Source organism: Tiliqua scincoides, chromosome 3 (assembly GCF_035046505.1).
Source record: "Tiliqua scincoides isolate rTilSci1 chromosome 3, rTilSci1.hap2, whole genome shotgun sequence".
Classification (NCBI taxonomy): domain Eukaryota; kingdom Metazoa; phylum Chordata; class Lepidosauria; order Squamata; family Scincidae; genus Tiliqua; species Tiliqua scincoides.
Window position 1 is genome coordinate 81447861 of NC_089823.1, and position 12997 is coordinate 81460857.

The 12997-nt window shown below is 42.0% G+C and overlaps 1 protein-coding gene across 3 annotated transcripts in view; it reads left to right on the forward strand.

Moving 5' to 3' along the window:
* Positions 1-12997, forward strand: part of ARHGAP6 (Rho GTPase activating protein 6) — a 283141-nt gene that overhangs the window by 208843 nt on the left and 61301 nt on the right. For all 3 annotated transcript variants that reach the window (XM_066619645.1, XM_066619642.1, XM_066619644.1), the window contains exon 3: positions 10798-10869. In XM_066619645.1, the coding sequence (XP_066475742.1) occupies positions 10798-10869 (72 nt within the window). The remainder of the gene's footprint in view (positions 1-10797; positions 10870-12997) is intronic.

The window sequence follows — 12997 nt, forward strand, 5'->3', positions numbered from 1 at the left end:
GAAGTGACTGTTGATGACATAATCACCAGTTACTTCCTGGTTTGGAGACCACATGGGGTGCTGCAAATGGGGGTAAACAGAGCAAACAGGAGGGCCTTTCTCGATGCATGAGAACCGTGCACGGGGGCTCAGCCCACCAGCTGAGCCTCCAACCGCCATTTATAGCATCCTGTGTGGTCTTGCTGCTGGCTAGCTGGCAGCCTGGGACACCCCAAGGAGTGTCTTGTCATGCCCCAGAGCATTGCAGTGCACAGTTTTGGAACCTCTGGCATGTAGGCTAAAGTACAAGTACAATGCAAGTTGCATTGAGCTTATCATTAAGACACTGATTTCACACAGAAGGTAAAATTGTCTGGACAGTTCCTTAATGTCATCAGAGGGCATCTAGCTTCAAGCGCTGCCTCTGACGGAGGTGTCGGGAATGGCAGTCAGGACATTTTCTGTAGTGGCCTTCCTCTCTGGGACTCTATTATGTACTCAGGACAGTTGGGATCTTGGCAGGGGTTAAAGATTTTTTTTTGTTTCAGTTGGCTTTTTAGCTGGATCACTTTGCTGCTTACTAGCATGATACTGTATGAAGTATTTTACTGTACTCTACTGCTTCCATGTTTTATTAATTGTGGTTGTTTTAATAATAGCTTTATTTGATTTTGTATGTGTGTGTAAATTTTTAAAATACATGGAACTATTTTTAAAACAGCATATATGGCAAGTCTGATACAGACTGTAGGAATGATGGTGTGAAGGGGACAGAGCTAATACTTTCTCCTGTCCCATTTTCCCAGCCAAAATTGCTCCCTAAGCTACTACTTACTCTAAAAGCAGTTATTTGTAAGAAATAGCCTCTACAGAAGCAGGTGTGAAAAGGATAAGAAGAGGAAAGTGTTAACTCACTCCATGTTTCCAATCTGTGTTGGGCCCCTGTATCTGGTTTTCTTCAACCCTTATGGCTTACTACTTGTACTGGTTGCGTCTCATTATTTTCCAGGGTTCACTCACATGGATGGTAAAAATAGCACTAAAACAGATCAGTTTAAAAAACAAAGTCCCTTGGCTTGGTGATTTAAAAACAGCATTGCTGACCTTTGTGATGTTAAGACAGAGTCATTAGGCAAATAATCCATCAATCAGTCTCTCTCTAGGGAACCATCGACCCCACCCTTCACCAGAGCAAAGTGATCTTTCTTTCACCTGTTCAGGAGGAAGGGAGGGGTCACTTTGCCTTGGAGTGAAGCCTGGAGAGAGAATGATTAATGGATTGTCAACCAGCTGCCAATTGTTAAATGACTGTTTAATTTAAAGGGCCCTTCTCATCAGGTTGAGATAGAAAATCTGTGAATTTTTCCACAGGTGAAAAATCTGTGGATAATTAGGTTATGCTTGTAATCACTTGCATGACTGTCTTTGTACAGCACTAAGAAAAGCAGTTTTTTAAACTCTGATTTTAAAGGAATCTGCATTTTTCCCTGTTTCCAGGGATCAGCACATTCCTTTTCATTTGCAGGGGCCATTTGTGTTGAGTCAAATCCGTGTATAAAAAACTATGTGTATAACAAGGTTGGACCTGTATTAACCCATCTCTTTAATGATGGTTTTAACACAACGTAATGGTAGTTGGGACCTAAGCCAGCGGTTCCCAAACTGGTGGGTCATGACCCACCAGGGGAACCAGAAGCAGGGCAGTCCCCCTTAAGGGGAGTGGCCCTGCTCTGATGGCAGTGACAGCACTGCAAAGATTGCAGCATTACCACTGCCAAGAGGGGTTTTTTTTTTTTACTTACCTGCAGTGTCTTGGAGGCTCACAGTCCCCTCTGATCTCCTCCACAGCTTGTTTACAAAGCCCTCACCTCCCATTTAAAGCTACTGAGGTTTTCAGGGAAAATAGAAAGTATCTTTAGGTTGGAGATAAGGACTGTTTACAGCAATTGCAGAGGAGTGGGGGGACGGGACTGCCAGCCTCCAGGGCCCTGCAGGAGGCCAACACTGCCCCAAGGTAAGTAAAAAAGCTGCTTGGCAGTGGCAGCACTGTGATCTCTGCAGCACTGTTGCTGCCCCCTCCCTCTCCATGCTAACACTTAGTACCTGGTTTCCAACTCTCCTGTAGAAATGTGGGAATCACTGCCGTAAGCAACATTTTCCCATATTCTGCATGTATTACTGTAGTATTAAATCATATTAGCTTTCAACTTCACTGTTCATAAGCAACACATGCAAGCTCATTAAGGCTGCAATCCTACGCACAATTTTCTGGGACTAAGCACTATTGAACCCAGTGGAATTTAATTAGGATTGCACCATAGGCCTAGCAAGACAGTTTTGTTTCTACTTTTACTCCTATGATAGAAAAAAATAAAATACTACTTCGTGTGTTGTACTTGGGAATAGAAATATTTCTGATCTTCCACGGAAAAAGTAAGCATATGTGATTGTGACCAAATAAAAGTATTTAAAATGTTTCATTAACTTGAATTGTTAGATTACTCACTCACTCACTCACTCACTCACATGTAGGGAATCCATGATTAAATGTCACTTTTTCCGAGTAAGTGTTTCTCATTTCCGCATTTAGACACACACACACCCAAAAAAGGTACCTTGTAGGTGCTTACTGTCTGCTGGAAATTACAGTAAACAATTTTCAAAGAGCTAGTTTTGAAAGTGTAGCACTTCTTAAGTGTATGTAATCCAGGAGGGCTTTGCGTATGCAGTTTTGCAAAATTGTACTTTGTGTGTCATGTTCTGTTAGCAGCTGCTTAACTTTTCAGATGTCAGGATTTACTTAAAGCAAAATCATGTTGTTCCATAGAATGTAATAAACCCAAAATGAATAAGATATGACTTTAACCCAACATAGATTGCTTTGTTCTTTGTGTTGAGTTCAGGCCTAAAAGTAAGAGTTTCTGGCTCCTAGAAAACAGATGAAAGGGACTTAAGGAGAAAAATGTCTCACCTTTGTAGTGACAAAGCAGGAAATTTGTGACTTTCTTGGACAGCTAGTATTCTCAGTAGTTCCGTAAAAAAAACAAAAACCCTTTAAATAGGAAACTCAGTGAAGTTTATTGGCTGAAACTCTTGGAATTTCCTGTTGTCTTTTGTCTGTTTATGTATTCCATATGGGACTGATTCAGTCACTGTTATGTGAAATATTCTGTGAGCACAATATACAGTACAGAGTTCTGTAGCTCCATAAGCTCACTTAAGCAACTCAAAATCCTGAGATGTCTGAGTGTTAATGGAATTATTTTCTCCTCCAGAAGAATAACTTCAAATAATGCAGTTTTTGCCCCTAGGATCAATAAAACTATGCAACATAATGCCTCAAATGTCCCAAAATAGATTGCAACAGTAAACAATTCTACATTAGTTTGTTTTAATCGCAAAATTTTTTGCGTATCTAATTATTTCGGATATTTAAGCAGTTGCCAGTACATGGAAGACTTGCATTGAACTAGAAGTTTGTATGAAGTGGTTACATTTGGCTAAGTTCTTAGGATGCTTAGGAAATGCAGCATGTCCACGTGTTTCACAGTCCTATCTAAACTTCCCTGTGTGCTGTCACGGGCTATGCTGCATCCCAAGGGGAAGTTATCAGACAGAAAGTCTCCTTGTCCCAGGTTACGTCCCAGCCTCACTACAGGTCAACTTGGACTTGTACCAGCTATATGGGTAGTGCAAGTCTGCATTGATCCATACTGGCAGATTGGGCCTGGGAAGGAGGATAGGATACAGTACGAGCTGGCACCACCAATTCTCCGTCTTCTGGGCCTGATCCCCCCTCCCCTTGTTGCTGCCGTCCTCTTGCCCCATTATGCCCTTCCTTGCCCTTACACTGCACAGCGTAGCACTTACTTACTCCAGCAGGTGTCCTCCACTGTGCCAGCACACACAGGAACACTTTGGCCTTCTTGCTGGCAGGCGTGGACACTGCACTGTTGCAACATGATTTATGGCATGTTAGCAATAGCGGATGCCAGTGGAGCAGCTGCTGCATCAGTGCAGCTGGCCCGTAGGATTGGGTCATCAGCCATTATTGTGAAAACCAGATACAGATGATGGTTAGATGTTCACAACTATGCAAGCTAGTAGTGATAACTCAGTTTCTCGCATGTTTGCAGGATAAGCTCTTAATGCCAAATAAGTCATTCTACTTTTGAATTATAAAACTCCTTGATCTTTCTTTTCTTGATTTCAACTCTTGAAGCCATTGGTTTTTAGCTAAGCTTCAGTACACAGCAACCACAGAGTCTTCGGTTTCTGGACAACTTTGATTGTACAAACACTAGCGTGACATTTTCAATTAGGACATTTGGGATGAAATCTTCGCCCTTCTGAAACCAGATAGGGATTTAGTATTGAAACTAATTTAAGCCATGTTTTTCATTTCCTGCTCTCTGTTGTTATCAACATTTTTGGGTAGAGATGTGAGAAAGTAGTTGCAGCAGAACCAAAAAAAGAAAGTTTAAACATTTAGGCCAAGAGTGCATTCTAAAATGAGCAAAGTTCACTGCAGCAAAACTCTAGGGCTCAGATTGGCAATGTTTGGAGTTCAGAAGAAACACTGCTGGGAGATTCTTGGTTCAGACCTAGAGTTTTAAAGAGATTTTCCATCTGTCAAATGCTGAAGTTGTAACCTGTCAGCAGTCTTTATGGCAGAGATAAAAGAGCAAAATTGACAGTAGTTACAATAAAAAAGAACAAAATTGATTAGTTATATAAAACTAGTATAGCCATTTTTTTTGTAATGTTCAGTGTAGATGCAATTCTTTAGTTTAGGGTTTCCAAGAGGGATTTTATCATGAGGTACTATGTTTCTTTTGGGCCCCTTCCTAAAGGGGAAGGGGAGTGGGAGAAACAGAGTAGGGAGAGGGTGGCAACAAGGGCAGCAGAGTGGGGACAGCAAGGGGGCAAAACTGGACGGGGAGGGTGGTGACAACTGAAAAAGACTTTGGAACCCTCTACTGGGCTTCCTGATGCAGAATCCAGGTTTACCTACCTATGAGGCATCAGCAGCTAGATATAGTACTATGGAAAACCAAACTCATTCCTAAGTCTCTCTAAATATATAGAACTCTTTTAAATATAGAAAATCATTACAGGAAATTAGCATAATCATATTTAGGATCACACTAGAATGGAAAGTGTCCTGCGTGTATCAAAACTTACTTTTGCGGCCACTGTAATTCCGCAGCTGTGTGCCTGAATTCCTATACATGATAATCAGATCCACAAGCCAAAGAGCTACTATTGCAGGCCAGTTTCCTCTGAGATTTGACACTTTGTTCAGGAGTGTCCTATATGCATTCCTTGGTCCAGCACATATGGTTTGCTGCAGACAAATACACACCGAAAGTCTCCTGTGTGAGCAGTAAATCCAGGTGAGATTGGAAAAAGATAAGATCCCAAGACATTTCTGGGCCCCCTCCTTTGGCTCCTACACCCGCCCTTTGGACGCTGGGTCTGGGAGCAAATTACCCTCTATACCTCCCCCCATGGGTCCTGGTTTAGATTGTAACCTGCCAGGCTAGGCTCTGTGCATGAATGTTATATATACGCCACACCCATTTTATTCTTCTGTTAGACATTCTTTCCAGATACTTCCTGCTAAAGGAAGTGCCTCCTTCCTTTCTGCTAAAGGAAGTTAGACAACTAACCTTCTTTCTTGTTTGTATAAACTAATACTATCTAAGGACCAAAGTATACATTACATTGATTGTTTCATTAGAGCTAGTTTGTGTGATGGGAGGGGGTTTCTAAATAGGAGCTAAGGTGGCCAGTCTGGATTCACATCATAGTGTGGAAAAGAGTGTCTTTGCCTCCACTATGGTCCCAATCCAGATCAAGCTGTTTTTGTGGCTGCCACTTACCCCATGACCAGTGAGAGCTTTCCTGCCAGGTCAAATAGCTGGTCTGGCTTAAAGTGTGGCATTGTCTCATCTAGAAGCTGTCCCTTCCCCACTACAGTTTAGGGGGGGAAAAAACCCACCAAGTGTATCCATTCTAATACTGCACATGTCATTTTCCCTTTAAGGATTAAGCCCAAATCCAATGGGACTTGCTTCTGAGTAAGCATGTTTAGGATTATACTGAGTTGAGGTACTAGTGTTATGTCTTAATTGTACAAATTGACAGACTTAATTATACAGTGTTGTTGTTTTTTTTTTATTTTGTACAAATCCCTCCAGACCTGGTCTGAATGTGAGAATACCCTGGTCTACCTGAATCAGTCCCTAATCCAGATGCTATTTCTGTGTTTAAAATCAACAAGCCTTTAAAAAAGCATATGCTGTAGACACTCGCTTATAGTATGTGAAATTTCTGCCAAGTAATCAAGCTCCAATTCTCACTTAGCCTGATCTCCGGGTCAGTCAGAGGGCAAAGCCTTTCAACTCAGTTGAACAGTTTTGTTTCTCAAGGGCAGACAGGTGCCAGGTTTCTCAAGCAGGAAGCAGGCACAGCTCCTTAGAAGCAATTTGTTAACCTTTTATTCTCCTTCCTTCTGCTGCAGCCTGGTTCTGCTTTGCAAATGCTTGCAAAGCAGGTCTGTTTTTTGAAACACCAGGATAGGACCCTCCTTCCCGGGCTACAATTCAGTGCACGATTACTTAAGAATAACACCCATGGAAAGCAGTGGGTCTACTTCTGAGTAAAAAGGGTTGAAAATATCTCATCTCTCTGCTGTGAATTGAATTGCACACTGCCAGTTATGTGCTATGTATATGTATATGACTTATCCGAGGGTCATAGAAAAGTCCATGATTGTTGGCTCAAAACCTGCGCTCGACTTATCTGTGGGATCGACTTATAGACGAGTATCTGCGGTGAATTCTGTATTTTAAAGTTAATCAAAGTAGAACATTGTATTGAGAGATAAACATTAAAAAATAATTCAGCATGCACTTGGAGTGTTCATTTTACAGTGAAGGCCCATGTGCTTCTAACACACATATTTTTTTTGCTAGTTTTAGTTGCCAAATATACAGTGCAACCCTGGGAAAGCAATGTGGACTTGTGTAAACAGCATATATTAACATTTGCAAACTAGAGTCTTGCTGCAGTTTCTAACCAATTATGATCATAAACAGTTCAGGATTAAAGTACATTTTACTCTTGAACGCAATCATGAATGTCTTGGGCAACAAGTGAGCCTCTGGACAAGGAAACTGGAATCTGTGCCACCACCATCCGGTTCAGTATACTACCATAAACTCTGCAGAACAATCACACAAGTTTTTCATCAGATAAAAACCAACCCATGGAACATATGGAAGGAATGTGCATGAATTTTATATTTCCCCGCCTAACCCTATACAGGAGTGCTACAGGCAATTCCTTGCCTTAGTTATAAGAACAGTGAGTTGTTACCAGGTATCTGACCTAGGTTGTGATCAGATATAGTCACTGAATGCAAGATAAAGATGTCTCCCCTGCAAGTGCGTTAGGGAACTAATCCAGTATAATTCCAGGAGGCTTAGGCAAACAGCTAAATCTTCTAGAGCAGGGCTTTCAACCTTTTTCAGCTCACGGTACACTGACAAGTTGCTAAAATTGTTTAGGCACAGCACCAATTTTTAAATTACATTGAATTATTGCAAGGTAATAAGTACAATTAAATTATTTAATAAATTAATTTAATTAATACAGTTAAATAATTACACGACAATTTAAAAAAATTCAGAAAAAGCAGAGATCAAACTTCTCTGAACTTGAATGGATCTTTCTCATAAAGTTACCTTGAGGAACTTGATATTTTGAGAGGGAAGAGTATGTGGTTTCTGGAAAGCAGGAAAAAAATGTTTAGAAGTGGTGTGGTCAAATTTTTGTCAGAAGTGCCAGATGAACAAGGTGTGGGATTCAGCCAGGGGTGAGGCGGGGGAGAAGAGAGAGAGCAAATGAGAGGCAATTCCAGACCTTTTGGAAAACGTGGACAAGCGAGGGACGGTCTTAACTATGATTATAAGATGTTAGGATGGTGAGACAGAATGAGTTGTTTGTACGGCAGGGAGTGGGGTGGGGGAGGAAAGAGTTGTGCCGATTGATTACCTGCTCGTGTATGCAAGAAAGAGCACAAATAATGCCCTTACTGTAAAGGCCAAAAAGTGCCCTGTCAGTGGAGACAAATGCATGGAGAGTTGCTTTGGGGCACTAGGCAGAAAGGAAAAGAGACTCTCAGGACCCTCTTCAGCCAGTCCTTTGGTCGCTGGTCCCAGGCAGATTCCTGCTTCATTTGTTTCCTTCTTACCTCCTGCCTGCCTTCTGGCTCACTTGCTGTCAGCCACAACACAGCTCCCGCCTGCAGCTCCTTCAGGCTTCTCCTGCTGCCCAATCAGCTCCCCGGGCAGGCAACTGCTGACTTTCGCTCAACAGCATAAGCTTTAAAGGAGCAGCCTCAAAGCAGCTGCTTTGGCCCCTTCCTTTTCTTTTTCTGCTGTGCGAGACTCCCAGGCAGCTGCTGCCTGTCTCCTCTGGCCCCATGGCACACCTAAGGCCCCTCTGCGGCACACTTCAGAGCCACAGCACAGCAGTTGAAAACTGCTGTTCCAGAAGAAATGCAGACTGTGGTAAAGATCTCTTAGTGAGCAGTACTGCTTTGGGAATAGGATCCTTTTCTATAACCAACACAACAGTAGTTTGCTGTGTTAATATTTTTTTTACAGGGCTATTTCCCTGTATGGGAACTGGTGAATCACTGTCAATATTAGTGTTGAATACTGCTGGAAGAGTTTTTCACATGGAAGAACCTAGACCAGTGTCATGGTGGAAATGACACCCAAGCTAATTTTTGCTCCTGTGTCTTTTCAAATCTTGTACAGTTTTCATCACTTCTGTAGTGTTTTGGTGCACTAAACCCTCTCCTTGACTAAGGCTGCAATCCTATACACACTTAATAGAGAATGAGCCCTATTGGAAACAGTGGGGCTTAATTCTATGTAAATGTGTAGGATTGTGGGGAAAAAAGAGAGGCAGAAGTTGTAGAGGAGAAGTGACCGGCAGAATACCTACTTAAACTGTCCTTTCATCTGCATTTATCTTGGCAATACTGGCTGTTTTTCCTCTAGCTTAACTCAGAGGCTGGGTTTCCTGTTCAACTGGGATAACTCACTGCATGGGAGAGAAACCTGCAGAGGATGGGCAGCTAGTGAAAGAAACCTTTCTTCACCCACCATCTCTGGAGATAAACATGGGTTTGCCACCAGTCTGGTTCCAACCATAGACCAGAAACCATGCTGAGCTACATTTCCCGTTGTAAGGTGCTGGGAGTAACCAAAAGGATGGCTATTACAACCATGCCTTACTTATGAATTTTCTGCATAGCTACTTATTATGTTATTTTAATTTAATTAATTTTTCGGGGTCAAAAAACAAGAAGTAACCAAAGCTTTTTTTTTTAACATAATGACTGTAGACAGTGTCAGAAACCTGCCAGAAATTTCAGACCAGCCAAAAATTGCATCCCCAGCAACAAAATTAATATAAACATTTTCTCTTCAAATTAAAAAAAAAAAAACTAATAATAGGTGTCAGCAAAGTTCTCCAAATATGGGTTTGGAAAGTAACAGCCCAATCCTAACCAACTTTCTAGTGCCAGTGCAGCCCCAAGGTAAGGGAACAAACATTCCTTTACTTTGAGGAGGCCACCATGACTGTCCGTCCACCAAAGAATGCACTGCATGCCCTGTTGACGAGGCTGCATTAGCACTGGAAAGTTGTTTACAATTGGGCTGTAACTTTGGGAGCTCAGCAAGGCCCTGCTTAAAGGTAGGTGAACTACAGAAGTCCCCAAAAGTTCTCTTCTGAACCTGATCTCAGGAATGTTCACCACATTCTCCCCACCGGTTTCCCAGTTCCTCTCAAATGGACAGTAGCAGCAATGTGTGAGAAAGTGGGGTTCCCTCCTTTTTGTCTCTCCCCCCACAAAGCCTGGCAAGCGGCATTCCATGGCTAAAGAGGCAGCCAGATAAGTTCTTTCTCCTCCTTACATTATTCTTTTGCTGGATCCTCATCTATGAAGTCACAGGCAGCAGGAGACAGGCGACCTGATGCTAACTGGTGCTGAAGTAGCAGGGCCACTCAGTCCATGCCATATCCAGAACTGGGAATGAACAGGCTGGAGATCTCCTCAAGGTTAAAAGGGACAGTTGTTTCCTTACCCCAAGCAAAGCCCCAGCCTGCGCAGTGGGGCTACTTGGATTTGTGCAGCAATGATGCAAGTCCAAGAAGCCTTGTGTTGGGTTTTCAAGACCAGGAAGGGGAGTGGAATATGGTGTGTGCTGCTGCTACCTGCCCCTTCCTGGCCTGATCCATCCCTTCCCCACCCCATTACACCCTGCCCCCATTCCGCCCTTCCGTGCCATCACTTTGCCCCTGTGCTGCCCAGCGAGAGCTTACATGCTCTGTTGGACACTTTATTTGGGTCCAGCTCCAATGGGGTGGTACAGGCCTTCCTACTGATGTGCCTTACTCACTGGATATCATGAAGCACTTTCACAGCACCCTAGACCAGCATAGTTATTGCTGCACTGGCATAAGCACCATTAGAATTGCACCATGAAATCAAAGGAAGATGAAATGAATGAAAATTAATAACAGAATGAATTGGAATTTAAAAAACAAATATCTTTTCCTTGCACATATGTCTTCGTTATCTCCAATCAAATATTGGTTTGTCACTTAAGAAGTGGAGACTTCAAATACCTGTTTTTAAAAACATCTTTGTTTCCATGAGAAAGGAGCGTGAAGGAACTTCGTCCAATGTCGGATATGTCACACCTTATACAACTGTTTTCTCTTTCTTTGTAGATGGGCAAAAGAGAAAGAAATCATTACGAAAGAAACTGGATTCCCTTGGGAAGGAGAAAAACAAAGATAAAGGTACAGTAGAACATATGTATATAAAATGAATGCATGATATATCAAAAATGCATACATAGTTTAAATGCATGTAATATGGACTTCTTATTTACTACCTAGATATTTATTACTATAGATAGTCAAAGCTGAGATTTAAAAACAGATTAGAATTTCTCTATTTTAAAGATGCATTTCCTTTTTCAAAATTATGGCATATTTTTCCTTTTTGTTTAAAAAAAATTATATCCTGCTCTGCGGGTTAAAAAAAAAAAAGGTTCCAGAATAGCCAACATACTTAATTTTTTGAGACAATAAATTCATTAACACAACATAAACAGCACAGCAGGAAATTATCAGAAGCCAGATAATAAATAAAATTCTGCATCTTAAAGACCCTTGCAAATAGTATTCTCCTGGCACCCAAAATATATTTGGGTCAGTTCCATGCAGGCCTCCCTGAGGACAGCATTCAAGTCAGGATGCCACAATCGAAGAGGTCATATCTGAAACCACCACCTGACAGGTGAGCCACAAAGAAAAGCCTCTGAAGAAGGTAGCCATAGAGGCAGGAATGGGAAAAGCTGGTCCTTGAGGTACACAGGTCAGAGCTATTTGGAAGCACTGCCTGGTCCTGGAAATGTAGAGGAAACAAATGCTGCTATTCTAAGACTAATGTGTTGTGTTGCATACCATGATACCGGTTAGTAATCTAGATGGTACATTTTTTATTAATTGTACAAGTGGTGCCTCTTTATCCAGATTTGTCTCAGTGTAGGTTCCGGACTCTTGTGGGAAGACATGACTGGAAGCACCTCCGCTCTTTTTGAGACCTGGTGAGGACTGCTTACCTGGAAGTAACTGGTGGTGACATCATCATGTCACTGACAGTTACTTCCATATCTGCGCAGTAGGGTGACACAAGGAATCACCACAGGGCTGCAAATGAGGCAACTGCTCTACTATCTGCATCTCTCATCTGCAGAAAAGTCAGAGAATGTTGTAGAAATTAATCATTTCTGTTATCATACATCCAGGATCATAGAGTAGAAGGGCACAATCCTGAGCTAGTGAGGCAGACATCCTGTTATGATTTATGAATTATTTCCTGTTATGATTTATTTTCTGACTGGTTCTAGTATTAACCCACAATATCTGACTTTATATCACCAAACCGTCTGTCTGACTTCTCACCTGCACTACTTCTACGGTTTCCTATAAAGTTAGAGAGATTATCTTTTTTTCTGTTGTAAGGCTGGACTATCCAAATAGGGAAATGTTCTTGATGTCAAGTGCTTCTCTGCTAGGATATTTAAAAAATGCTCTAAAAGTGTTAATGCAATGGTGCTGATTATGGAGCCACACTTTTGGGGTGAATTTGAAGACCTTTGGACAGAACTTTTAGTTCAGCTGAGTTTTGAGGTATGAACTATCTTCTATACCAGGGGTGTCCAAACTTTTTGGCAGGAGGGCCACATCATCTCTCTGACACTGTGTTGGGGGCCAGGGAAAAAAGAATTAATTTACATTTCAAATTTGAATAAATTTACATACATTAATATATTAGAGATGGAACTTCTATGACTGAATGAAGGTCTTGCAATAGCTGAAGGTCTACAAAAGGCCTTGCACAAAGCAAGGTCAGTCTTTCCTTTGCTGCCACTGCTGCATCACAAATGTGAAACAGCAAGTAGTGGAGGGAGCCCTCATCCCACAGCTCATGTGAAAGGTTGAACAGTCACCCTCATGCTGAGAGCACTTGCGTCGGGCAAGCATGGGCTCCAGCAAGTCTCCAGAGGGCCAGAGTCTCATTGGAGACTGGGGGCTCCCTGCGGGCCACATTGGGAGTCCATGAGGGCCGCAAGCGGCCCCCGGGCTGGGGTTTGGGCACCCCTATTCTATACCCTTGATAACACTGCTTTCCTTTATGGTTTCTCCAAGAGAGAGAGAGAATACTAGAATAACATAAGTACTGCACTTAACTGTTTTCCCAAACTGTGGTTTCCTACCTTAAAGAGGAATGGGAAGTTGTTGGGAAATGTATCAACATTCCTTTTCACAAGTGGTTTAGTTTGTGTGATCCAGAATGTAGAGCCTTGCTCCTTTTTTTGGTTTTGCAGGGTGCAAATTTTCACATATTTGACATATTTGT